Source organism: Trachemys scripta, chromosome 17 (assembly GCF_013100865.1).
Source record: "Trachemys scripta elegans isolate TJP31775 chromosome 17, CAS_Tse_1.0, whole genome shotgun sequence".
NCBI lineage: Eukaryota > Metazoa > Chordata > Testudines > Emydidae > Trachemys > Trachemys scripta.
Genome location: NC_048314.1, coordinates 3,497,333 through 3,525,169, shown reverse-complemented (window position 1 = coordinate 3,525,169; position 27,837 = coordinate 3,497,333). Strand labels below are relative to the sequence as shown.

At 44.6% G+C, this 27,837-nt stretch overlaps 1 protein-coding gene across 2 annotated transcripts; it reads left to right on the top strand.

Moving 5' to 3' along the window:
• The first annotated feature begins 411 nt into the window (after positions 1–411).
• On the top strand, positions 412–26,114 carry C17H9orf43 (chromosome 17 C9orf43 homolog). Of its 2 annotated transcripts, none has more exons than XM_034751937.1 (12): positions 412–833; positions 3,037–3,265; positions 5,656–5,836; positions 7,916–8,015; positions 10,650–10,783; positions 13,140–13,236; positions 13,959–14,083; positions 14,908–15,091; positions 17,317–17,392; positions 22,838–22,995; positions 24,150–24,273; positions 25,542–26,114. In XM_034751937.1, the coding sequence occupies exons 2-12, from the start codon at positions 3,088–3,090 to the stop codon at positions 25,862–25,864; spliced, it is 1,680 nt and encodes a 559-aa protein (XP_034607828.1). In that variant the 5' UTR covers positions 412–833; positions 3,037–3,087; the 3' UTR covers positions 25,865–26,114. The 2 variants fall into 2 exon arrangements, with proteins under 2 accessions (XP_034607828.1, XP_034607827.1); XM_034751936.1 differs by having other exon boundaries at positions 412–845.
• The last annotated feature ends 1,723 nt before the right edge of the window (positions 26,115–27,837 follow it).

Below are 27,837 nucleotides of genomic sequence, written 5' to 3'. Positions count from 1 at the left end.
CGGGTCTGGGGGGAGGGGGGGTAGCCAGGACCGGCCTTAGGCCAATTGCCCCGAATCGGGCCCCGCGCCCGGTGGTAAGTGGCCGAGACTCTCTTCCCTGGCTAGAGGCGCCTTTTTAACCCTTACTCACCCGGCAGCGCGCCGGGTCTTCGGCGGCACTTTGGCGGCGGGTCCTTCAGTGCCGCCCAAGACCCGGAGCGAGTGAAGGACCCGCCACCAAAGACTAGGAGCGCCGCCCGGTGAGTACAAGCCCCACGTCAAGACTGTTCAAATCCGGCCCCGCACTTCCTAACGCCGGCCCTGGTGGTAGCAGGGGCAGAGCTGCGGGGGGCGGGGGAGGTGCTGCTGCTGCTTTGGGTTTCCTCAGTGCTGTCATGTTTTCTGGTTCCGCAGTTTCCCAGCAGTGCGGCCGTGGTGCGGCCCCTCCCCTCTACTCGCCCAGGCTGGTGGTGGGAGGGTGGAGGCTGGTGGAGAATATGGTTCTAATGCCTGAGCTCAGCCCCATGTGTGTTTGCTCAGCGAGGTGATCCAGTGCCTTCACAGCCCACCCCATGTGCTTCTTTGCGTCTCTGGAATCCCCGTCACATGGCAGTGGAAGAGCTGGGTGATGTGATGCTGCTGCACTGGAAGCTTTTTATTCCTGAGCAGAACTGAGGATCATCCCATTATCCGGTCTATTGCAAAAATACACATTCTGGAGAAGTGCTAGTCCCAGAGTGCTCACACAAACACATCCCACTATCAAGCGGTACCAAAACATCCCAGTATCAAGGATGGTACAAAAACTTTACCCAAGGATAACAGAAACACACTGACCCCTCCTAAAAAATGAGGTCAGAATAACAGTACGTAATATAGATGTTTTGATCAAACCAACATGTACAAGGTGATAGGTAATAATTAGCAATGTCAGGGGGCAGTACTAACTTGTTTGTATCGGGGTATAAAATGTATTTCAGAGGGAGTATCTCTCTCTAGTCTTAGAGAGGAATGGAAAGTCCTGCTGTTCACTGAGCTGGTCCATTGCTACGGGCATACATGTATTAGTGGTCTGGTAGAGTCTGTGGGATACTAGTACCATGCTTTGTTGACAATAAACTTAGCTGGATGCCTTCGTCCCTTAACGTATCTTGTGGTCATTGGGTGGTTCGCTCAAGGTCTGCCGTTCCAGCTGTCTGCACAGGGCTGGGGCGGCACACATAGGGAACACACACACACAGCCAAACATCTATCAACATCTAACCACACCCTTATAGTTCCCAAAAGCTACTGTCTCTATCTCAAGAGCAGCTTCCTGGGGTGCTGATTCTCTCCCCTGGTGTGATCACTAAACTGTCTCCTCCTCCGTTTGTCAGCTTGATGGCTTTGTTTACTGTATATGTAAATATACTTTCATTGTCCTCTGCCTGTGCTCATACAGGTAAATGTATGTTCCTTTGTCTAGAGCAGGCTGAGTTTATGCACTGCCTCCCAAGCACCTTTCAATAACATATTTCTAGCAAACAGATATAATTCTTCGTACACAAATCATTCATGCATCATGCAATGATGTTCGGGACCAGCATGTTACCAGTGTACATGTGATACTGTACACGATACCTTTTAGATACATATTATGACAACAGTGTGTTGGGGATTGTGATGGGTTCAGTCACAGAGACCCCCTTGGGACTGTCACCTGATGGGCTGAATTTACTTCTGAGCCTGTTTTCCCTGCTACCTTGAGACTCCAAAACCCTGTCTTATTGAGCCAGACACACTAGCTTCCTGCAACACAGACACAGGTCTGGTCCACGCCCCCAAAGCTGCAGACTTTAACCAAAAACTGCTCAGCAGGTCACCTATTTCCAGCACCCAGACACCCAGTTCCCAATGGGATCCAAACCCCAAATAAATCTGTTTTACTCTGTATAAAGCTTATACAGGGTAAACTCATAAATTGTCCATCCTCTATCACACTGCTAGAGAGAGATGCACAGCTGTTTGCTTCTCCAGGTATTAATCACTTACTCTGGGTTTATCAATAAACAAAAGTGATTTTATTAAGTACAAAAAGTAGGATTTAAGTGGTTCCAAGTAATAACAGACAGAACAAAGTAAGTTACCAAGCAAAATAGAACAAAACACATAAGTCTAAGTCTAATACATTAAGAAACCGATTATAGGTAAATCTCACCCTCAGAGATGTTCCAAAAAGCTTCTTTCACAGACTAGACTCCTTCCTAGTCTGGGCCCTATCCTTTCCCTGGTACAGTCCTTGTTAGTTCCAGCAGGCATCTTAGATGAAAAGCAGGGGCTTTCTCATGACTAGGACCCTCCTTGTCCTGCTCCACCCCCTTTTATAGCTTTGGCACACGGCGGGAATCCTTTGTCTCTCTGGGTCCCCACCCCTCCTTCTAAATGGAAAAGCACCAGGTTTAAAATGGATTCCAGTATCAGGTGACATGGTCACATATCACTGTAAGACCTCATTTTTCAATACCCACGGGCTGGCCTACACATACACAGGCAGACTTGCAGGTAAACAGAGCCATTTACAGTCAATTGTCCTAGTCAATGGGAGCCATCAAGATTCTAAACCACCATTAATGGCCCACACTTTGCATCATTACAATAGGACTCAGAGTTCTACTTAATATTTCTAGTTTCAGTTACAAGAATGATACATTCATACAAATAGGATGAATATATCCAGTAGGTTATAACTTTTGTAATGATACCTTACAAGAGAGCTTATGCATAATGCATATTCCAGTTACATCATATTCACATTCAGTGCAACGTCACAGGGGTAATGAGTGTGTCAGACCTGATGTGAGTTACAGTATGGTGATCCCTCTGCCAGTTGGCATTGAGGGGCTCCCAGGGTCACAGTCACCAAACTGTCCCAATCAGTCCCTAGAGTGGGTGCATATGAAGACAACCCAGGATATAAGTGAGAAATTATGACCACGTCCCATGCCGTTAGTTTATGGCAATCTAGATGATTCTTGTTTTTAATATTTCTCACTGTGCTCAATTCTTCTGTTTTTGCAGAGTATTCAGACATACAGTATTGCCATTTTACTGCTATTCGTTAATGTCTGGATGGTTGCAAAGATGGTGACTGCAGATGACAGCCAGTGGGATGAAACCATCTGTGACATGGCTGTTTGCCAACACCCACAGTGCTGGGACACTATAAGGAGGATTGAACAGGGACATCCTCGGGTCCGTTTAAGAAACTTTGACTCACTCTGCAGGGCTTCTTCTTTGGAAAGCAAAGGTAAAACCAGTGACCAAGGCCCTGTCTTTTCTAGGAGGAAAAAGATCTATTCTGAACTCGAGTTAGCCAACTTAAGGGACAGTCCTAGTGCAGTCAAGGCAGTTTGTAGTTTTCACACAAGTTAGGTCAAGTTAAAGACTATTCATCATTTTTTTAAAGCTAGAAAAGATCATCTACTGTGTCCTCCTGCACAACACTTGCCAAAAAATTTCACCGTCATCCTTATGTCGAACCCAATAACTTGTGTTTGACTAAAGCATATTTTCAAGAAAGGCAGTTAAGTCGTGATTTGAAGACATCAAGATACAGAGATAGAGAATCCACAACTTCTCTTGGTAGTTTGTTCCAATCACCCTCAATATTAAATGAATGTGCCTAATTTCTAATTTGAATTTGTCTGATTTAAATTCACAGCCATTGGTTCTTGTTATGCCTTTCTCTGCTAGATTAAATAATCCTTTAGTACAGAGGTCCCCAAACTGTGGGGCATGCCCCCCTAGGGGTGTGTGGAGGAACATTAGGAGGGTCCCTAGAGTGAATACAGATGGGGGCGGGCACGGCTATTAAAAGTTTGAGGACCACTGCTTTAGTACCTGGTATTTTCTGTCTATGAAGGTACTTATACACTGTAATCAAGTCACCTCTCAATCTTCTTTTTGGTAAACTAAACAGATTGAGCTCATTAAGTTTCTCACTGCAAGGCATTTTTTCCAGCTCTCAGATTCTTTTTGTGGCTCTTTTCTGCACACCAGTTTTTCAGCATCCTTTCAAAATTATGGATACCAGAACTTGACACAGTATTCCAGTATTGGTGTCCCCATTGCTATATACAGAGGTAAAATCACCTCCCTACTCCTACTCCCCTGTTTATTCATCTGAGGATCACATTAGCTCTTTTTGCCATAGCATTGCACTGGGTGGTTATGTTGAATTTTTTTGTCCACACTGACCCCTAAATCCTTTTCAGAGTCATTCTTTTTCAGAATCACTCCTATCCAGGACACCCACAGTTCTGTAGATACGGCCTGCATTCTTCTTACATGTATGACTTTGCATTTGACTGTGTTAAAATATACTTTGTTTGAATGAGCCCATCTTACCAAGCGATCCAGATTGCTCTATATGACTTCCCTGTTCTCCTCATATTTATAATTTCACCAATATTTGTGTCATCTGCATATTTTACAGAGGGAGCTCAGTCTTTAACTCCACCTGCTAACTCATGTACAAACTGCCTTCTCGTCACTAGGATTTCATCTTACGTTAGCTAGTGAGTTAAGAATACACTTTTTTCCTAATGAAGGCACATTTCAAGAGACTCAAGCTATCCGCTCAGAAGGAAAACCCTCCAGCTCTTCTATCTTTCCTTGCGTTGCCTGCCAGTTTTAAATATGTATATGAAATATATTCATACTTAGAATATATTATGAATAAACTGAGGTTACTGATCCTGCTCATGGTTCACATGTATAACTCACTTATTGTCCTTGTACCGCCCCCACCTGGAATTGACTTCAACTAGCTACACTGAGGTAACAATTACCTCTGCTTTGTCTCTGCTAGGATTTTACATCAGGGCAGCTATCTTGATGCAAAAACACACATTGTTTTTGCAATGAAGACAAAGCCACTAAGGCCAAAATCGTGTTTAACAGCATGCTAGTTAAAATGTGTTAGAAAACATGTTAACTGACATTGCATGCATGTTCCCAATTAGACAAGACCGGGTAAGAGACTTGTAAAGCTTCAGGTGCAGCAGGAAGTGCTGTTGGATTCAGTGTTGGCGTTTTCCCCTTAGAGTCAGTACTGAGCCAGTACCCCACTATGGTTTTTGGGATGTCTATAATAATGTCTTTCACATGAGAGGTAAAACTGAGGTCTTGACCACTTGTGGTTATTAAAGATCCCCTGAATCTTTCTCTGTAAGAAGGAGATATTAAACTTAGCGTCTCGGCCAAATTCCAACGAAGCAATGAAATTCAACATCCCTAAAAGTTCCCCCCGCAATTAGATTTGTATTATTCTCCAGATCCTGTAGTATTGCTCTGCATTGTTAAATAACTGCAGAGGTGGCTGCACTTAGGTGGTGGGTTAAGTTAGCGTGACATGTTCCTTACCTTTCTAGTGTGGGAGTTGGTGGGGTTGTGAAGCTTAATTAACTATTGTTTGTAATGTATTTTAAGATCCTCTGATAAAAAGCCCTACGGAAGGCAGAGGATTAATTACATTGTAATTAGTTACTAATAAACTGGGCTAACAGGACACTGACAAGGCTGTAATAATATCTAAAATGGACAATATATAGTTAGAGCTAAATGGTTCCCCCTAACTGTAGAATTCTGTAACATCAGATCCTCAGTGTTCACAGTATCTTTGCTTTTAATTTTTAGATGAATTACCAACACTGAAGATTATAAACTTCCCCAGCAGTTGCTCTCCCCGAGGAAGGATCAGATGTTCCAATTGTAACAGAACTATTTCCACCTTCACTGCACTTGAGTCCTCTTTCTCTCCTTCTTCTCTGTATGAAACTTCAGTCTATGACTTCTCTGACCGAAATTCTGAAGTCAGGTGAATTGCTGCTGAGTTCCAATCTCTGGATGACTTTTGAAGGTTGTCAGTATTCCCAGGACTAAGAGTCTGTAGCAGAATGATGGCACCCTTGTTTTTCTGACAGAGGCTGAGAAGAATATTAGTGTTTTAGAGATTGCAGTTGCCATGGGGCATGGAGCATGTCACCTTCTGCGTTTTATACATTGCAGAGCAAACTGTTAGCACTTATGGCCCCAATTCTGCAAATAATTACACATATGCTGAACTTTACTCATGTGAGTGGACCCACTGATTTCAATGTTAAGCGCATGCATTAGTTTGTACGATCAGGGCTTAAGAAATAAATGTATTTAAAAGACCGGATTGCTCTTCTAGAATATAGGATACACTGTTATTAAATATTCATATTGTTCATATCAGTGCCAGGTCCCCCTTGTGTGAGGCACTGCACAAATCCACAGAAAAACAGTCTCTACCACAAAGAACTTACAATGTAGACCAAAAAAACCAAAACAAATTAAAAGGCGTGGAAAAGGGATACACATACAATCCGAGCCCTTGATCTGTACATGCTAAACTTTATGTACTGAGAGTAGTTCCCATTGATTTCAGTGTAAGTCAAGCATCTGGGTAACTACTCACAGGACCAATGCCCAAGACCCGGTTCTGTCACCTTTCCTCATGGTGAGTAGTACCTTACTCCACCATGAGTAGCAGTGGAGTAAGGTATCACTTTACACCCATTTCTGCCATCTCCGTTCATGTTAAGTGATTGTGGGCACGGGTCTTGTTAGTTCCATGTTGTGTCTATAACATGATGCCTCTTGGTAAGTTGTTAGTAGCAAGGTCAAACCTCTTGATCTAAAAGTCTGAGTCTCTGATGTGAGAGCTAAAGAGCCAGCTTTGCTAGCTCAAAGCCAGTGGCAAACTCCTAAATCTCTGAGTGACCCAGGCACTCGGGAACGGAGCTATTCTGTGTAAGTGTGGGTTACGTGCTGTTCATGATCTGTTAGCAGTATTTAAAAAAAAAATACAATAAAGCCTCATCCTTGCCCCTCTATTCTGTTGTTCATCTTTGTTCTTGCTCATTTCCTTTTTGTTTTAATTACCAAAATAAGTATGATTTGTTCAAACTTGGTGACATCCCTTTTAAAATTGGAATTTTCACCCTTACCTTGGCATTTCCTAATTTTTTAATGCCTCCCCTCTCAAGCTCAGGGCAAGGTTACCCCTTATTTTTCCATGGATTTCCTTTTTTCCTTTTAGAAAGGAAAAAAAAAACCACCCAGGAAGGAAGATAATGTCCAGTGTAATCTGCAAGTTTCTTGATCTGGAATGAGTTGGCTAGGCCCTCCTGAACACCATCCTCCTTAACTGAGGCCTTCTAAACTTAGGCCAACTGTGACCAAGGCCTTCAAATCCAGCTGTTTCAGCATCAAGTTTAGATCACGTTAGCCACCCAGAGTTTATATTAATCCAAAGCTTTAGTGCTTCTTAGAGCATCATGATAAACTGCTCTACCTGTTGAGAGGGATCGTAAAACCCTGAAATTCTACTGGATGGGTGGAATTTCCTGTGTGATATACGAAAGAGAACACAAGGCAGCTGCACCAAGACAGAGAGTTAAGGAGGAGCTGCCCATTGTAACTGAATTTCCTGAACATTTTGTGTGTGTGCATTGTTGCCATTGCATTAATCCAAGTTGTGTCAACAGTGCTTATAAAGTGCTTTGAAGAGGAAAAGCTCAGTATAATAGATACTGTAAATAGATTCCAAGGCCAGAATGGACCATTGTGATCACTAGTGTGACCTCCTTTATAACACAGACCATAGAACTTCCCCAAAATAGTTCCTAGACCAGATCTTTCAGAAAAACCTCCAATCTTGATTTTAAAATGGTCAGTGATGGAGAATCTACCACTTGAGCCCTGCAAATCTGCTTTGTATTCGCGGACCATGTTTGCCGATCACATGCGATACAAATTTTGTATCTGCGCAGGGCTCTATCTACTACAACCTTAATAGCAGCTAGTGTCCTTTGCATGCTGTTAGTTTGTATTGGTCTCACTGTGATTTTGGTTTGTGCCTATATTTCAGTTCAGAAAGAACTCATTTCCCAGGACTGAACTCTGTGGTAGAGTCACACACGATCCCACAGACAGAGATGAGCTTCACCTACTTGAATAGAGTTGGAAATGTGAGTGATTTAAATGGGGGAAAGTTGAGTGGTTGCAAGGATCTCCTTTTTATAGAACTCAGGGCTAACCTTTTAGCTTCTGGTAAGTTGCCAATGGGGCCCTCAGCTGGACGCTATTTGGGCGCTCTTGTGTTATGGCACAGAGAAAAGCAGCATCTCTCAGTGTGGCGGATATTTAGGTATATGTCTGTAAATGTCAATTTCACCGCACACAAGGAAAAAATATTTCTATCAATAATAACTGAAATTTACGGAAAAGGAAAGAAAGAAAATGCTGCTTGAGAACTTAGTTTGATTGAAGGATATTTATATTGTATATTTTGACATGTGATGTTGACATTTTGTGTTTTAATGGTTATAAATTCATAAATGATCTGGAAAATGGGGTAAACAGTGAGGTGGCAAAACTTGCAGGTGATACAAAACTACTCAAGATAGTTAAGTCCCAGGCAGACTGCGAAGAGCTACAAAAGGATCTCACAAAACTGGGTGACTGGGCAACAAAATGGCAGATGAAATTCAGGGTTGATAAATGCAAAGTGATGCACATTGGAAAACATAATCCCAACTCTACATATAAAATGATGAGGTCTAAATTAGCTGTTACCGCTCAAGAGATCTTGTCATCAGTGTGGATAGTTCTCTAAAAACATCCACTCAATGTGCAGTGGCAGGCAAAAAAGAGAACAGAATGCTGGGAATCATTAAGAAAGGGATAGATAATAAGACTGAAAATATCATATTGCCTCTATATAAATCCACAGTATGCCCACACCTTGAATACTGCATGCAGATGTGGTCGCCCCATCTCAAAAAAGATCTATTGGAATTGGAAAAGGTTCAGAAAAGGGCAACAAAAATGATTAGGGGTATGGAACGGCTGCAAAGATTAATAAGACTGGGACTTTTCATCTTGGAAAAGAGATGACTAAGGGGGGATATGATTGAGGTCTATAAAATCATAACTGGTGTGGAGAAAGTAAATAAGGAAGTGTTATTTACTCCTCATAACACAAGAACTAGGGGTCACCAAATGAAATTAATAGGCATCAGGTTTAAAACAAACTAAAGGAAGGTGTTTTTTTTTTTTCCCACACAAAGCACAATCAACCTGTGGAACTCTTTGCTAGAGGATGTTGTAAAGGCCAAGACTATAACAGAGTTAAAAAAAGAACTAGATAAATTCATGGAGGATAGGTCCATCAATGGCTATTAGCCAGGATGGGCAGGGACAGTGTCCCTAGCCTCTGTTTGCCAGAAGTTGGGAATGGGCGACAGGGAATGGATCACTTGATGATTACCTGTTCTGTTCATGCCCTCTGGGCACCTGGCATTGGCCACTGTTGGAAAAACAGGATACTGGATTAGATGGACCCTTGGTCTGACCCAGTATGGCCATTCTTATGTTCTTATTTTCAAAAGCCTTAATTTTTTGAATATCAAAGTCTGTCATTAAATAATCATCTATCCCCACCCCCAGTTGTCTCACCCTCCCATAATTTCCTCCAACTGTGAACATTTAAATCAATAAAAATAGATTTTTTTCTTAAAACCCATAATTTTATGCAGCTGTGAAAATTGAAATTGATACAAAATTTAAAAATGCTTAAATACCCATTGATATAACCCATCAACATTTTTTAAAATAATCAAATGCTGCCAAGCCTACTGCTGTTCATTGCTTTACATCCAATAATGGAAATTGATTCTGTGACTTTTTTGGGGGAGAAGAGAGTTGGCGCAGTCTTTGCAATTATTCACTTTGAAATTATGCTCTGGGAAATCCAGCTAAGCAAACTCTCTTCCTTTAAAACAGCTGTGAACGTTTCCAATGTATTGATTCCTGTCCTCATGTGGGAGGTGATGGCTGAGGCAAGGCTTTCAACGGAGAGCTGGGAAAGTGTTCTAATGTGCCTATCCAAATCTTGTTCTACAGCCCTCAAAAGGATTTTCCAGCAAAACCAGGGAGACTGGGATTTGATATTTTTTATATAAAAAACAAGCAGAGCTTTTAGCCTGTTTTCTTTTTGAAAAGTTATGACATGCAATCATCAAGGAGAGCAAAAGGCATAAGTACTTTTCCTTTGCAGTTCCCCTTTAATATTGTCGAGAGAGCCTTATATTTACTTGATTCCTCTCATTCACATTGCATCTGGCTAGCTAGTTTTTTAGGTTTAATAATAATTAAAACTTTTCATTTGCATAGTGCCTTTCATCCCAAAGCCACTTTGCAGACTTTAGAAGGATTATTCATTCGATGCAGCAACTGTTTTCCTCCAGCAATACTACCCAACAGATGGCGTTTTTAGTAGGGGAAATGAAGAATAATTTCTCATGGAGAAATGAAATTACAGAATGAATTTTAAGGCAGCAAAATATAATTATTTACCTTAGACTTTGACTAGGCCACCAGGATTAACATTCTGTCTCTTGTGACAAGTGCCTCAGAATCTTTAATGATCATAAGTGTTTTGGGCATTTTTTTATAGTTCTCTCATGTGAAAGAAAACAACAATGTAATACTTGGCACCTGCAGTAGTCCAGTGACCCCACAGCACCATTGGCATTGGCTCAGTACTGGCTCAGGGAAGAGTACCTCTACAAGTGACTAATCACACCATGTCTATGTCGTAGCTCCAAGTGGTGGATCTCAGTGAGGTTGCTGCTTCCAAGCAGGACTACCGTCCAGACAGTGGAAATTTGATTGTTAAATGGGTCCCAAATATACACAGAAAATCTCAGCGGCCTGAGGTGGAAGCAGTAACAGAGTAAGTACCATAGTGATAAATGCAATATATGCTGGGAGAGTCCATCTCCTAAGAGTGACTAGGTGAAGGTCACCTAGTTGCCCCTATTTCCCATAAAACAGAACACCTTACCCAGAGGTGTGGCCTGCAGAGGCTCCACATCCCTGTGTACAATGCACTCTGCTTGGCTCAAGATGGAGCATGTAGTCTTTGCTGGTCAGACCCCTGTATTAAAGCTGGGATGAGTATTGTAGAAGTTCAGAAGCTGCACTTGGAGCATCCAGGCCAGAGATGAGCAAAATGTGTCATTTGCATCAAAATCACATGGCTAGCAGGTTTCAGTAATAATCCAACCTCAGTAGTGTTGTAGCTCACAAACCTTAGCAGGCTGCAAATCTTGCTGCAGCCTCAGCTGTGAGACTGTGAAACTGATGGTATTTATGTGAACTGTGAAGGAAATGGGACAGAATTGTGTTAAAAGTGAGTTTGAATCCTACTAATGGCAAACGAGACCCGATGTTAGAAGTTTGAGAAGCGGGGAAGAGGCCTCCAGGCACATGCTGTATGTGAGTGCCCCCCTCTGGCTTTTGCACTGTACTCCATCCTTCTCCAGAAGTAAGTCTGCATGAGTAAGTAAGGCTACCCCTCTGATACTGTACATGAGTCTCACTCATGCTTTTAGCCTCAATCACTGTTCCTCAGTTTCAGGCCATTCTCTCTTTTTAGCACAGAGGGGTAGGATCTAACACACAAGTGCTGAGTTTTCATAGTTGCCTAAGGGATTTGGATGCCCATTTCCCATTAAATGTAATGAGGACTGGGCATCTAAAGCCTTCAGGTGGCCTGGAAAATCTCAGCCAAGCTTTCTAGTCAAGAGCCCAGGCCACATTCCGATATCAGTTACTGACATCAGTGGTGTAAGTGAGATTAGAGTCCGGCCCCAGTCTTCAGGAGCTACTCTACAGTCGTTTCTGTTGGATTAATAAGCATGTTCATAGTACTTCCGTGTTCATCATAAGATGTCAGTGATTTAAGAACAGACCCCCATTTGGGTGAGATTCCTGGGCTGATACAATGACTTAGACACAGACCAAATAGTCATCAGGGGTGCGTGCATGAGAGGGATGTGTAATTTGCATATTTGTGCAACTAATCACTACAGTAGACGTGGCCTGAAATCCCCAGGGTGAAATTCACTTGTAGTGCGGAGGGGAAACTGCAGGCAGACATCTCTCATGTGTGGGGTGCTGAACTACCTGAATGCCTCCGAGGACTGCATGCCAGCTCTGAACAGGCTGGCACATAAAGCAATATTGAGTGGGGGCAGGGACGCGGGATTCATGAATACAGACATCTAGAGTGTCCCTAATGCCTAACAGCCACTCGTACAATCTCTGAACTGGAATGGCTGTGCAGGAGCTGCTCCGCCCAGCCACTCATGCCTGTTGGGCTGTGGAGGTGGTTGCCAGACTCCCAATGTAGTTATTTGTTTAGGTTCTCTAATTGTTGTCAGCCCAGCCCAGCCATAGTTTCCCCAGTACTACTTAGCCACCAGCTGTCCTTACCCCCCATGGTATACTCTCCACAGGCTGGAACTCCTTCGTACACTGGGGAACTGAGTCGGGTCTTTGACTCCAAGGAATCTGGCTTGGACACCTTGCCTAGTCTCTCCTCTTTTTCTTAAGACTCTCATTTGGCTGGAATTTGACTTCTGATCAGTGGGTACGTGTCATTGAACACCACAAAATTAGCCCTTGTCCCCAGAATCTGTGCTATTTTAGGGAGTGTAAGAGTTTGGAATTCAAACCCAGACACCCCTCCTTTGTAGAACACAATGTCACCACTAGGTCTCTTGTGTTCAGGCATGATGCCAGTTAACCCTTTCAGACATATTTGTTGCTAGTTTTATTCTGTTGTCTCTCACTTTGGGACTAGGAAGAGAGGCCACGAGACTCTTTGAATTCCCCCTTCTTTTGGGTCCCTACCCTTTAGGCTCTGCTTTTGGCTCCCAACCTTCTGGCCAAGGACAGCTGCATCCGACTTCCCTTAACGCTGTTCTCGTCCCAACTGTCAGGGACCCTTTGAGACAGGAGGCATTATTCTCCCGACCCCACATCCTGACTGTTAAGAGCTCCATTTGTAGCAGTCCCACCTCCAGCAGCATGGGACTGCTACAAGAGGAGAACTGGGAATCCAATACAGGACTCCTATAAAGGCACTGGTGAGCATTAGGGACTTTGGCTACTCAAATGTTGGTCTGGATCTAGCTTTATTACCTCTCAGGTCAGCTGGGAGTTGAAGTGTCTGGTAAAGGGTTATGACATGAGTATCTGTACTTCTGTAATTAATTGGAATCCATGTGCTTTTATTTGTTTAGACTGAAGCCTTTAAGAAGAGTATGTGTTAAAAACCTTGCCTCTGAAAATCTCTTTTCCCTCAAAGAACGGCAAAGGAAAGGAAGAGATCTAGACATTGTGAGCTTCTTGAAGGTTTGCTGGTGGACTAGCCATGTGCTGTACTGCAGGGATGGCAAACAGACCACTGTAAAATGAGCAAATGCTTGTGCCTTCTGTGAGTGAGGAGGGCTAAGGACTTTGCTTTCGGGGATAGCATACAAATGCCTCTGGGTATATAATTCCCAGCTCATGGATGGTGAGGGTGGTGGAGGCAGGGCGCTCACTCAGCCCCAGGAAGAGAGGTATTGCTTCATGTCACAGCAAATGACCAAGCAGCAGCATTGCCGCATTCCAAAGATGTCCCATCCTGCTGGGACGAGGACATGAACAGGGATAGGGTTAAAGGCAGGATAGTGGGGGGGTGCAGGAAATCCCCACTAATCCACTGTGCCTCGTCAGCTCTCCTTACTGCACACAATGGTATTTAACTGGCAGCTTGCTTGTTTAAAAACACTCATTCAGCTATAGTTCCCTTTGGGGAGGCATTGTCCTCACTTGGTGGGACTTCCATCATGTTTCTGGTTGGATCACATGTGCATTATACCGTCCTCTTACCTGATGGGGGCAAATGCCTCTTCTGTTGGTTGAGGATCAAAGGCTCGTCCTCCTGGCTTCTCCCACTGGGAATAGTTTCTACTAGCGAGAGATCAGGAAGGGGTTTTAGATGTGCCAGGAGAAAGGGCATCAAGGAATGTTTTCCTCCTAAGTGTGTATTTCACTGTAACTATTCTGCTCCCCAGAAGAGAAAGAAGTCCAAGAAGGTCCCTTCAGGAGGCCAACCCTATCAGCTACTTACAAACAGAAGCCAGAAAATGAACTTGGTGACCAAAAAAATAAAATCAGTCACAAGCCACAGAGGTGACAGGTAAGCCTTTTGAATTAGACCCCAAAGCCAGCCCCCAGGCCACTCTCTCTAGCCCAGTGCGCTGCCATGCAGGCTGGAAGAGCTTCTGTCTCTTTCAGGCCACTGCTGTTGGGCCAGCACAGATGCCGGCATTGCAGAGGTGACACTGCCCTAGGGGAGGATCCACACTCCTGCACTAGCAGCCCCTACCGTTCCCTTTGGGTCAGAAGCAGAGTTCCTGCACTCTGTTCCGATTCTCTGTGCACTTGGGGAAATGCAAAGGGAGATTTACAGTGGCTTCCACTGGCATGGCATCCTGGAGGGCAGGAAGACTGCAGGCTAAGGAGTGGTTAAAGGGGGAACAATGGCAGCTTTTCATGCTGGTTTCTCTGCCCCAGCTCCAAGATCTTTGTTTTCTCTTGGGTATGGCCAGCTCAGAGGAGGCCCAGCTAAAGAAGGGAAAGGACCCAGTAAAGCGGTGTATGCAGTAGCAGAGGGGACCTCAAAGCTGCATAGGAAGGGTTGGTCAATCCCCTACCTCCTCAAATAGAGATTTAATTTAGTACTAATATACACCTCTACCCTGATACAACGCGACCCGATAGAACACCAATTCGGATAGAACGCAGTAAAGCAGCGCTCCGGGGGGGCGGGCTGCATGCTCTGGCGGATCAAAGCAAGTTCGATATAACGCGGTTTCACCTATAATGCGGTAAGATTTTTTGGCTCCCGAGGACAGCGTTCTATCGGGGTAGAGGTGTATTTCCAGCTTTAGCAACATCAGCTGCAAACTTTCCCTTCTGAAATGATGCAATATTGACCCTTTTGCTTTGTTTTGTCTTTAGTTCTGCAGCCAAAGAAGGGAAGCCAAAGGATAGTCAGATAAAAAATAGGTATTCTTCCCCCAGACACCCGCAGACTGCTACAATAGTGGAGCTGCAAGATCCGGGTGCCCTGCAGCTGGGGAACCGGAGAGTGGATGTGCCTGATGCTACAGAGAAGCACACACATCCTTTGCTTGTGCAGAAGGTACCCAGTTTATACAAACTAGCCAACGCGATGAGAGCCTGACTGGCCCTAAGGCCAGTGTAGAACAGAAAGCTACAGTAGCTGGTTTCCAGGCTGAGACCCTCTTCACTAGCAAAATGAAAGACAAGACATGTCTCTGGAATGCCCACTCCATCTCTAAAAGGCCTCTGCCATTCATGTCACTCTGCCATAGGTCACTCTCTCTGGCTCGTGGCTTGTCTGACATGGCCTCTTCTTACAGAGGCCTCTGCTTCTCCACCACTCCCTGGGTGGATCAGACTACTGGATGCTGGGCTTCTCCTCTCCTGTTTCCAACCTTTCCCGCTTCCCACTCTTTCTCCTCTTGAACAGCACTGCCTCTGACTCTCCCTCCACGCTGCTGTCATCTACTCACCACCCTCAACACCCAACTGCTCCTCCTCAGCCTTCCTCTCGGATTTCCACTCCTGGCTCTCCTCACTGTCTCCCACATTCACTGCTCCTTGGGGACTTCAATTTCTATGCTGATGACCCTGCGGCCATTTAGTTACACATTTCCTCACCTCTGCATTGACCTGGAGCCCTAGTTCATCTCTCCCACTTGCCAAAAGGGTGCTCACTTGATTTGGTCTTCAGCAAACACTGCTCTCTCTGTTGTGGCGTTTCTCCTCTCCGACCATCACCTGGTACCGTTCAGCATCGCCAGTTAGTCTCCTCCACCCCCGTCCCCCATGCCCTGTCACTTGGCCTTTCAGTGACTGTCTCTGTGTTCTGTGCTCCTACAGCATCTAGCACAGTAGGGTCCTGGTCCATGACTGGGGTGCCTAGGTACACCTCTACCTCAATAGAACACCAATTCGGATAGAACGCGGTAAAGCAGCACTCCGGGGGGGCGGGGCTGCGTGCTCCGGCGGATCAAAGCAAGTTCAATATAACGCGGTAAGATTTTTTGGCCTCCGAGGATAGCGTTATATCGGGGTAGAGGTGTACTATAGTAATTACCAATTATTTATTATTTATTTAATAATTTAAAAGTGTTTCCTCCAGTATCTGTGGCTAAAAGTTCTTTAATGGGGGCAAAGCTGGACAGCTAGGGCATTGGCAGTTGGATAAGGAGCCTTCCCATGGTTTCACTGACTCCTCAGCCTGGTTAGGTAAACGGCAATTATGATACTATTAATTTGATATTGATAATGTACAGACCATATGCTGTAAAGAGCTACAGAGGTACTACTGGGTGTTGAAATGGACAGAAGGACAATTAGATTTCGAGACATAAGGCCGTTCCCAACAGCCCACTTCTGAAATGCAGCGTAACTGCCCATGGAAGAGGCCATAGTGTTCCCCCTCTTTCGATGATCAGGTCCCATCTGGGCACTGCAGGGAGCTGAATCACGGCTGTGATGTCACCCATCAGCTAATCATGGCTTGGCTTGGCTAATGAGTGTCCCCCGCTGTACTCTAATGGGAAAGGCTTCCCCAGGCCACCTGGTACACCTCTACCCCGATATAACGCTGTCCTCGGGAGCCCAAAAATCTTACCGCGTTATAGGTGAAACCGTGTTATATTGAACTTGCTTTGATCCACCGGAGTGCGCAGCCGCGCCCCCCCGGAGCACTGCTTTACCGCGTTATATCGGGGTAGAGGTGTATTTATAGCTGTAGAACCCTTCACAGCTTCCCCAGCATGTAGAGCCTAGGGGCTTGTCTACACTGACAACACTGCAGTTGTACTGCTGCAGCACGTCAGGGACAATACTACCTGCCCAACGGGTGGGCTTCTCCCATGGGTGTAGGTCCTCCACCTCCCCGAGAGGCGGGAGGGAGGTCCGGGGCAGTGTGGTGTGGATTTGTCACACCCCTGAGCTGCATAGTTATAACAGACCAGTTTCCTAGTATAGACCAGGCCTTACCGCTTTCTTCCCAGCATCCCCATACTACAGCGTGCAGCTGTCCTGCTGGAGAGAGGCTGATATTGCCCCAAGCAATTTCAACAACTGTTAGTGCTTTAAAGCTACAAGCCTCCCTCCCCATGTGCACTTTGGCTTCCTGGCACACTAACACACACACTTTCTATTCAAATAATAATGAGACAATAAACACTCCTGGCTGCGAAGGCTGAAAGGGGCAGATGTGGGATGGGGAAGAACATGTGTTGGGTAGCAGGGGTGAATAAACTGATTCTTTATTAAAAATGCTGATTGAAGCTACCAGGTTAAACTGTGATATTTGGATTGTTTCTTTAGATTCCAGTCGTGAATTTGAAAGAACAGGGCCTGGAAAGAATCAGCAACAGACCTTATCTGAGGAAACCATTTGAAGGTGAAACTGGACTGGATGTTCAAACTAAAGCTTGCCTTTAAACCCTTCCGGGGTGCATTTCCCCACTGTAACGGGGTTCACTCACCATTGGTGGGGCCTCCTCCTTGCAGCTCTGGGATTAGTTCTCCACCAGTCTGACGCTCCCTTCTGTCAGTTCCTTGCCCTGTGCTCTCCCTCTTTCTCTAGGACTCAGGATGCCCCTTCTTCGTGACTCAGCTCTCTGGCCAGGTCACTATAGTTCTCCCCTTCCTGGGTATGAAAGTCCCACTGGATCAGTGGCCTGCTTGCCATTCCAGTCAGCCTTCCGGTCCCAGGTCAGATCCAGTGCTGCTTTCCCAGCAGCTGGTAAGGAAACCTGGGCTGGCCCACTTCTCTGGGTTCCAGTCCAGGAACTCTATATCTGGCAACTGTAGCTCCCAGACCCAGTTGCTATTTCCCTGGTCTCCTTCCTACTTCCCTCTCTATCTTCTGGACCTCCTATGAGTTTACTGGCCCAAACTCCCTCCTCTCAGGGAGTAACTGCAGACTACTCCTGCTCTGTCATCTTGTCAGCCTTGGTAGCCCCAAACACATCGTCCCAGGAGTAACTGCAGGCTATTTCCCCTGCAGCCCCCTTCTCTTCTTAGTTTGCTGGCTTTATACAAGCTGCCTGTCCCTGCCTAGCCAGGCTTCATCATCAGTCAGTGGTTCAGTCTCTGGATCTCCCCCATGTGCAGTCTATCAGGTTAATTGTCCTAACCTCCTGCAGTGCCTTGGCTGGTGGAGCCACCCCATGGTACATACCTTCACATGTTTAGATGTCTTTGACGTGTAAACTTACCTCTGAATTGCCCGGGTTCATTAAATTTGGGTTGGGGAATAATTACATTATCCTGTAATGTTTTTTACCCTGCAGTTACCATCTTACTTCACTATTCTTCTCTTGGAATTTCCTTTCTTTTAATTATTAAAGACTTCCTACATGAACACCAACCAAGAAACTGAAGAGAATGCTACCATGCAGTATATTTAATGATTTAAAGATCTATAGTATCAACCTTAAATCATTGGGTTAAAATTTAACTTTCAAGGGTAGATTCACCAGTACACAGCAACCAGAGTGCATTGGCAATCAAACTGGGTTTACAGGTGCCTTGTATCACCAATGCAGTGCACAGCCATTCAAAGCTTCATACTGCTAGAAATATCACATGGAAGCGTGGTCTTTGGAGTTCTTGTTTAGTGTTTGTCACACTGTCTGGAGTAGCTTGCAATTGTGAGCGCCAATCTTAGGTCAGATTTAACTCTAAAATCACACCACATCAGGTTTCTCCCAGTCCCAAGAGACTTGTCACTTACCCCAAATCAATTGGTATTCCAGATCTTGCCCCAAAGACAACACTGGCAGCCAATTCAGTAGAAACTAACTAAACTAACTATAGGTTTGTTGGGTAAGAAAAAAGAATGAGTTCTTGAGAGTTAAAGCAGGGAAAATATAATAACAGGTGAATCACAGGGTTGTAACTCCAAATAGGGACAGTGGTGTAATAAACTGCCAGTTTCCCAAAAGTCTCTCAGGGCTACCCAGAATAACTGGGGATCACTGTCTTCTCATTCCGTTATTCCTTCCTGTTAGAATCCCAACAGTCCAGACATACATGCTCTTCCTTTGAACTGGTACTTATAACAACTTCTCCAGAAAACAACCTGATCAGTGTTTTTACTCACACAATGGCCATTTGCTTTGCAATTAGCATTTCCAGTTACAGTCCTTCATTAGCATTTCACAAGATTTCTTTGGTGAGTAATTTAGTTACAGGGTTATACACAAATGCAAATGTTTATAATAGCAAACGATCAGGTATTTCACTAGTTTTCATGAATTGAACACCTGAGTACATTCTCATACTAGCACACCCTTTAATCTAATGACAGGGATATACATAATGTAAATGTAATTTCAGGGGAATATGCAATGTAAATGTAATGTAATTGCAGACATCCGGTTCCGGGTAAGTGAATACGATCCCATTAGCATCACTTTTGATCTCTATTAGTGTACGAGCAAATTAGTTTAAATATATACTAATTAGGGCTGTCACGTGATTAAAAAATTAATTGTGATTTGTGACTGTTATACAATAATAGAATACCATTTACTTAAATATTTTTGGATGTTTTCTACATTTTAAAATATATTGTTTTCAATTACAACACAACACAAAGTGTACAGTGCCCACTTTATTTTATTTTTGATTACAAATATTTGTGCTGTGTAAAACAAAAGAAATAGTATTTTTCAATTCACCTCATTCAAGTACTGTAGTGCAGTCCCTTTATCATGACAGTTGAAATTACAAATGTAGAATTATGTACAAAAAATAACTGCACTCAAACATAAAACAATGTAAAGCTTTAGAGTCTGCAAGTCCATTCAGTCCTTCTTGTTCAGCCAAGTACCAGAGGGGTAGCCATGCTAGTCTGGATCTGTAAAAAGCAAGAGAGAGTCTTGTGGCACCTTTAAGACTAACAGATGTATTGGAGCATAAGCTTTCGTGGGTGAATACCCACTTCGTCAGACGCATGTGTCTGACGAATACCCACGTGTGTCTGACAAAGTGGGTATTCACCCACGAAAGCTTATGCTCCAATACATCTGTTAGTCTTAAAGGTGCCACAGGACTCTCTGTTGCTTGTTCAGCCAGTCACTCAGACAAACAAGTTTGTTTACATTTGCAGGAGATAATGCTGCCCTCTTCTCGTTTACAATGTCACCTGAAAGTGAGAACAGGCGTTCGCATGGCATTGTTGTAACTGGCGTCGCAAGATATTTACGTGCTAGATGCACTAAAGATTCATATGTCCCTTTATGCTTCAACCACCATTCCAGAGGACGTGCGTCTATGCTGATGACGGGTTCTGCTTGGTAACAACCCAAAGCAGAGTGGACCAATGCATGTTCACTTTCATCATCTGAGTCAGATGCCGCCAGCAGAAGGTGGATTTTTTTTTTTTTGGTGGTTTGGGTTCTGTAGTTTCTGCATTGGAGCATTGCTCTTTTAAGACTTCTGAAAGCATTCTCCACACCTCATCCCTCTCAGATTCTTAAACCTTGGGTTGAGTGCTGTAGCTAGCTTTAGAAATCTCACACTGGTATCTTCTTTGCATTTTGTCAAATCTGCAGTGAAATCTGCATGAACAACATGTGCTGGGTCATCATCTTACACTGCTATAACATGAACTATATGGCAGAATGTGGGTAAAACAGAGCAGGAGACATACTATTCTCCTCCAAGGAGTTCAGTCAAAATTTAATTAACACATTATTCTTTTAACGAGCATCATCAGCATGGAATCATGTCCTCTGGAATGGTGGCCGAAGCATGAAGGGGCATACGAATGTTTAGCATATCTGACATGTAAATACCTTGCAATGCCAGCTACAAAAGTGCCATGCAAATGCCTATTCTAACTTTCAGGTGACGTAAATAAGAAGAGGGCAGCATTATCTTCTGTAAATGTAAACAAACTTGTTTGTCTCAGCAATTGGCTGAATAAGAAGTAGGACTGAGTGGACTTGTAGGTTCTAAAGTTTTACGTTGTTTTGTTTTTGAGTGCAGTTATGTAACAAAAAAATCTACCTTTGTTAAGTTGCACTTTCATAATAAAGAGATTGCATTATGGTACTTGTATGAGGTGAATTGAAAAATATGATTTCTTTTGTTTATCAGTTTTACAGTGCAAATATTTGTAGTTAAGATAATAATATGAAGTGAGCACTGTATTCTGTGTTGTAGTTTAAATCCATATATTTAAAAATGTAGAAAAACCTCAAAAATATTTAATAAATGTCAATTGGTATTCTATTGTTTAACAGTGTGATTAAAACTGCGATTAATCACGATTAATTTTTTTTAGTTAATCGCATGAGTTAACTGCGATTAATTGACAGCCCTAATACTAATACACTTAACTCTTTGATGTTCACCCCCAAGTGAATTGACCTGTGGCTCTGGCCTGAGCTAGTCTGTCAGCGTCACAGTGTTCATGTATGAAAGTGTTGTTAACTTAAAAAAAGGAAGTTCCAAAACTCATAACTATGTTAAAATTGAGTTAAGGTTGAGAGTACTTTATCAGTAATTTAAGGGTGAAAAACAATACACAAATGCTATAATTATCCCCAAACCAAGAGTAACAAATCCAGCAATTTCAGAATTATGGTTACACTTAGGCTAGGTCTACACTATCCGCCTGAATCGGCGGATAGAAATCGACCTCTCGGGGATCGATTTATCGCGTCCCGTCGGGACGCGACAATCGATCCCCGAATCGACGCTCTTACTCCACCAGCGGAGGTGGGAGCAAGCGCCGTCGACAGGAAGCCGCAGAGGTCGATTTTGCCGCCGTCCTCACAGCGGGGTAAGTCGGCTGCAATACGTCGAATTCAGCTACGCTATTCACGTAGCTGAATTTGCGTATCTTAAATCGACTCCCCCCTGTAGTGTAGATGTAGCCTTAGACATGTTAAGAGCTACAAATGCATTTAAGGCACCCAAGTAACATTAATTCTGTCCTGTAATGACACCACAAGGGGGCAAAGCAATCTAACGTCTTTAAAATTCAGTGTCCCCTCATGCAGGATTAGAGACGCGAAGCTGCTTTCCTCATAATGGTATGGTAATTGTCCGGTGTCACTACAAGGCAAAGTTCAGGTGCCTTAACTGTATTTCCAGATCTTAATATGTGTGGATTTTTTCAGTGTAATCTTAACTTTCTATTTCTTTGGCTTATTATGTGTGTTTGGGGATAATCACAACAACAATTTGCCCTTAAATGACTGATATTTATTCTCAGCCTTAACTCAATTTTACCATAGATTTTTGTCTGGGCTCTTATGTCCTACAGTGATGGATGCTATAGAAATCCTTGAGAGATGCATATACATTTTAGGGCTCAACCCTGGCTGACAGACACTGCCCTGAGTAAGTGGTGTGGCTCTGTGTACCCCAGTGGGAACACCAGGAGGATCGCCCCTCCCAGACCACAGGCTGCTATGCCTTTCCAGGGATGCAGAACATACTTGCATGTTTGTCCAGCCAGCACTGCTGCTGGGTGGTGTGGGGGGAGGAACAGAACCATGGGTGCACCTCCTGTCCATCCCCTTAGTACTGGCTAGTGTACAGAGTGGTAGCAGGAGGGAGAAGTGCTTGTGCTTGAGGGGCATGGAGATTGCCATGGTGCTGTACAGGGGTGCAATGCTCTTGTGCTCTCCAGATGCATCTGCTGCAGGGCAGTGCAAGGGCATCTTCTGGCCCTGAACTCACAGGGCACCTTTAAGACTACTGTATTCAGGCCTGGACACTTGTCTCTTTCTCTCCAGTTTTTCCAGGCTGAGAGCTCTGACAGGCCTGTTGTTCAGATGGTTTTGTAGAAAGGCTAAGTTGTCTGCTCTGTACCCTACTGTAGGCTCCTTAGGTATGAAGCGCCATGAGACCAAACTAGAACAGCAACCTGGCTATGCTGAAGCAGGGCCAATTGTACTCACCACCCAGTCTCTGGAGTCCTGCATGCTAGATGGCACAGAGGAAGCCTCTGCAAACAAAAAACAACTGTCACAAAAACCAGTAAGTCTGGGTAAAGCAATGTCTAGCAACAGGCCAGAAAGACTCGGCTTCCCTGCCAGGAACAGGAGCCTGGCACTATGGTTAACAACAGTCATCACCTCAGCCCTGCATAGGATGTGCCACAGATCCCCTGCCTGTGTCCCTCTCCTCTGCCAAGCAGCAGCAACTGACAGAAAAGAACCAACAGTTCAAACCATCAACAAACCCCCCCTTCCCTGCTGTCTGGAATTCTGAGACATGCTCACTGTCTGCTCTCTTTGAGGTCCCAGGCCCCTCCTTAGGTTACATCCTCTCTGCTGGGATAAATGGCAGGGTGACAAGAGTTAACTGCCAAGCAAAGCCTCTTGTTTATCCCCTGCAATAGATACCAGTGCAGGGGCAGCATGTTTTTCTTCCCATTAACCAGCACAGAAGAGTTCTTCTCCAAGGGCCAGTTGTACAACAGAGCCCAGAGAACAGCTCTGTGGCTCCAGCATTCATCAGTACACAGTTGCAGACTTGAGGAGTATCACTGAGAAGGTCCAAAACCAGGCATGTGGATAGTCCATGTTCTCTGTTGCCTGATAATCACATCATGCTGCACAAAGCAAGCTCCTGGCCATGGGTGACCAAGGAGGTTTCATTTGGCTCTGTCTTGATTACTTGCATGCTCAGTAATTACACTATTGTAGAGATGCAAATGTTGACATTGATCTAGCATCAGACTCCACCTGGTCACTTGTATTGATTGTGAAGGGGTCAGCACAGTGGCTTTGCTGAGGGAGACCTGGGTTTTGAATCAATCTTAACATTCTCCAGAACACAAGTCTCCCTCAGCCTTGACACTCTGCTCCCAATAAAGAACTTATATGCAGAAGCCTTCTTGTTTGTAAAGAGTAGGGTTAGCTGAAGCTACCCTATGCGAGCTGTGGGGATGCTCTGTGTGCAGGGACAAAAGGGAAGAGTGTTATGGGGGGAAATGAAAACCGATTCTCTTGTTGATTGACATGATCTTCTGGCATCCTGCCTCACTGAGCCTAGAGCCTATTACCATATGGCCTGGCTGCTGCTGAGTGAGTGAGGAGCAGAAGTGTGCTCAGCTGCTGAAATAAAATAATCTCCCCTTTGATTTGATATCCTCCTAACCCATCGGCATTGTCTGTGACCCTTTTTAGTCTGCAGAGCGGGAATCCCAGCAACGGGAAGAGCCCAGGCAGCAACACGTGGGACTTGGGAAAAGAAGGTCTTCAGGGATGTATGTGCTGTACAAGAACAGCACGGCAAGCCTGGCCCTTGAGGGTGAGTGATGAGAACGTCTCCACTGTACTGTAATGACCGTGCATTAGCCATTGCTTTGCAGTGTTGTTATGCATTCACCATGTCAGACTAGTGCGGGTGGGTGTAGGAGGGAAGGCACTTTAAATACATGTGCCAAGGGCACCGCCCCATGCTGATTAGCTGCATTCCAATTGGCTTAGTGAGAAGAATGTTGTCGTTCGGATCGTAAGAGTTGCCACAGCCTCTCAGACTGTTGGGCCACCTAGTCTGGTATCTGCCTCTGGAAATGGCCGTGCTGGATGCACCAGAGGGAAGCAAAGCAGTGTATTTCTATACAGTCAGAACACAGTTTATGGATCGAAGCACATTTGTTCTTCAAACACACTAAACTCTTACGAATAACCAATTGTTTGCAAATTCACTCCAGAGAATGCAGCAAACCCCCTATTTAAGAGACCACTCAGAGGACTGAAAAAAGGGGACACTGAAGGGAGGTTACTATAATAATATAATATAATATATGGAGATACACCTATCTCCTAGAACTGGAAGGGACCCTAAAAGGTCATTGAGTCCAGCCCCCTGCTTTTGCTAGCAGGACCAAGTACTGATTTTGCCACAGCTCCCTAAGTGACCCCCTTGAGGATTGAACTCACAGCTCTGGGTTTAGGAGGCCAATGTTCAAACCACTGAGCGATCCCTCCCCCCATTACTCTCTGAATGAAGGTGTTTAAGGCTTGCTCTTTAAAATCTGAGGTGACTACCATAGGCGATGACTCAGTTTTTATCTATCTGATACCCAGCATTATCCTATTGGTTATCACAATGTTCAAAATAGAAACATGTCATTTCAAAACTAAAATACTTGAAATACAAATATTTAAACAGATTTTTAATGTCTAAAAGGTCATCTGTAGCTGGAGGGCACCAGACACAGGTGGAATAACAATGTAACATTTATTCTATTGAATGGCTGTTGGGTGTTTGAGTGTAAGAGACGGCGGCAGAGAGACATGGAATTGGAGCTGGGTGATGTCACCGTAGGATAATAGACTGTTCTATCACCTGGGGCCAAACCCACCAGTCATGACTCAAGCAAAACACCTGTTGAATTCAGTGAGCGTTTTGCCTGAAGAAGGGACTGTGAGTTTTGTCCCATGGGGTTTTGTTTTGGCATATATCCCTCAGAGACGTGTTCCTGGGCACTGTATGTCAGAGCCCAATGGAGAAAAACAAAATATAGAGCAATACTAGAAATGGTATGTCCTCATCTCTCATTCTCTGCTCAGGTGTTGGAGAAAATGGGTACGTGCTGTCAAGGCCAGAAACACAGTATGAAATGTACTGCAAGCGTCTAGCAAGCAGGAAGGAAGCAGCACAGGCACTGGGCTATCTTCAGGGAGGGAGCAGCCAGCGGCAGCCAAGCCTGGCTGCTCTGACACCAGACAATGATAAACATGAAGCTGACTCTTACCCTAATCCTCCTCCCCCTTCCCCTTCTCCTTTCCCATTGAGGGACAATGACAAGCCTTCCCCAGATGTAGAATCCCCTCTCTTCAGAGAGGACAGCGCTCTAAGGGCGTCCAGCGAACAAGGCCACCCTCTCGATTAACCCTTCGTTAGACAAATGCAGTGGGAACCTGACCCTATAATGAGTAGCGATTGTAAATGAATGTGCAGGTTAAGGCACAGTACGATTGATGCCAGGCGCTCTCCGTGGGTGCCTGCTCTTGCCATCGACAGCTGCGTCAAGAGACCAAGAAGGAGGGTGAGTGAGGTAACCTACCTGCTCCAGGGACCTTTGAATGTACAGGACAGTTTGAGTGCTCTGTGCTTTGTAATTAAAACCACAGCTTTCCATCCTTCTGCCTGGGCGTCTGTCTACCCTGGCTAGTCTCTCCAGAAGAGGGGCCAATTTGTGGGAGAAAAAGGAGGTCCCCACCCCCAGCTCTGCATTGCAGCACTCCCCTGCAGCTCCTGTAACCTTATACGTGTGTGTTCCCAATGAAATAGTTACAATAAGGAATAAAACCAAACTGAATTCTCTACAGTTCCAGCCTCCCGGTGGTTCCAGATCATCTAATTTAGTGGAGGACTGTGAATAACTTGCTGAGTGATACAATGAAAGAGTTTATTTAATAGGAAATAGTTAAACAAACAGGCATTACACTGTAACCTACACTGAACTGATACTTAGTCTAACATGAAATGATACATTTAGGGGTGATCAGTCCCTATGATTCTATGAGAGTTAGCAACATCGTAGCAGTGTGTTAAATCTGCGAAAACCTTGCAAGATGGAGAGGCTGCAGGAGGAAATTAACCGGGCATTGGGGCAAAAGCAAAGGGAAAGTGCTACGTTAAGGTCCTTCTACGCTGCTCCAGAAGCAACAGGCCTGAGGAGCCTGGCCAAGAGTTTCTACTCAAAAAATGGCCCTGGCACTTTTTCTTGAGAAGAACCTTCAAAACGTAACTGCCAGGGAGGTTCATCACAGAGATTCTGTCTCCCTGTTCCCCCAGGCACCTTGCCTGGCAAGGCTTTTGCCCAATGCTTCCCCAGCAACTGGCATCAAGATTTCCTATTGCAATTCCATACTTCAGGTAGCAGCTGCAGGGGGCCAACCTGACAACAGCGGGGTGAGAGAGAGGGAGAGCACCAGCAGAATCCATCTCTGACTTTTTGGGGGGAAATTAAGGAAAGTCCCAGCCCAAAAATGTTGTTACACTGGAGTTGAGATTGAAAAAACTGCAGGGAAAAATCCTTAGGAGAACATTCTCCAAAATCTTTAAAGACCCCCACATTAGAAAGTAGGGAAATAGGGAGCTCTGCAAGCTGCCCCCGAAGAGTCGAACAGCTAGGGATGGAGGGCAAAGAAAGAGACATGCTGGAACGTGATAAAAACTAACACTCTGGTTAATTAAAGCTCTGTGCTTTGACATCAGTTAATTGAATTCAGTGGGATTTAAGCACATGTTTAATGACTTTCCTGAATTGATACCTAAATTAATCAGGGTTAACCAGAGGGCATGCAGTTTTTGGTGAGATTACTTCTTAATTTGCTGGACTGTGAAGTCTGGGCTCGGTATTCAACTAAATTAAAATAAACCCCTCCCTCCTTCCAGTGCAACCCAGATCTGGAGGATGGCGTGGATTGCACCCTCAGCAAGTTTGCAGATGACACTAAACTGGGAGGAGTGGTAGATACAGTAGAGGGTAGGGATCGGATACAGAGGGACCTAGACAAATTAGAGGATTGGGCCAAAAGAAATCAGATGAAGTTCAACAAGGACAAGTGCAGAGTCCTACACTTAGGATGGAAGAATCCCATGCACTGCTACAGACTAGGGACCGAATGGCTAGGTAGCAGTTCTGCAGAAAAGGACCTAGGGGTCACAGTGGACAAGAAGCTGGATATGAGTCAACAGTGTGCCCTTGTTGCCAAGAAGGCTAATGGCATTTTGAGCTGTATAAGTAGGGGCATTGCCAGCAGATCGAGGGACATGATCATTCCCCTCTCTTTGGCATTGGTGAGGCCTCATCTGGAGTTCTGTGTCCAGTTTTGGGCCCCACACTACAAAAAGGAT

Excerpts from the sequence above, each read along its gene's own strand:
- C17H9orf43 (XM_034751937.1), top strand. The coding sequence starts at position 3,088 with ATGGTTGCAAAGATGGTGACTGCAGATGACAGCCAGTGGGATGAAACC. Across the intron at positions 10,784-13,139 it reads GAGGTGGAAGCAGTAACAGA|ACTGAAGCCTTTAAGAAGAG; the intron begins GTAAGTACCATA and ends TTATTTGTTTAG. Across the intron at positions 14,084-14,907 it reads ACAAGCCACAGAGGTGACAG|TTCTGCAGCCAAAGAAGGGA; the intron begins GTAAGCCTTTTG and ends TTTTGTCTTTAG.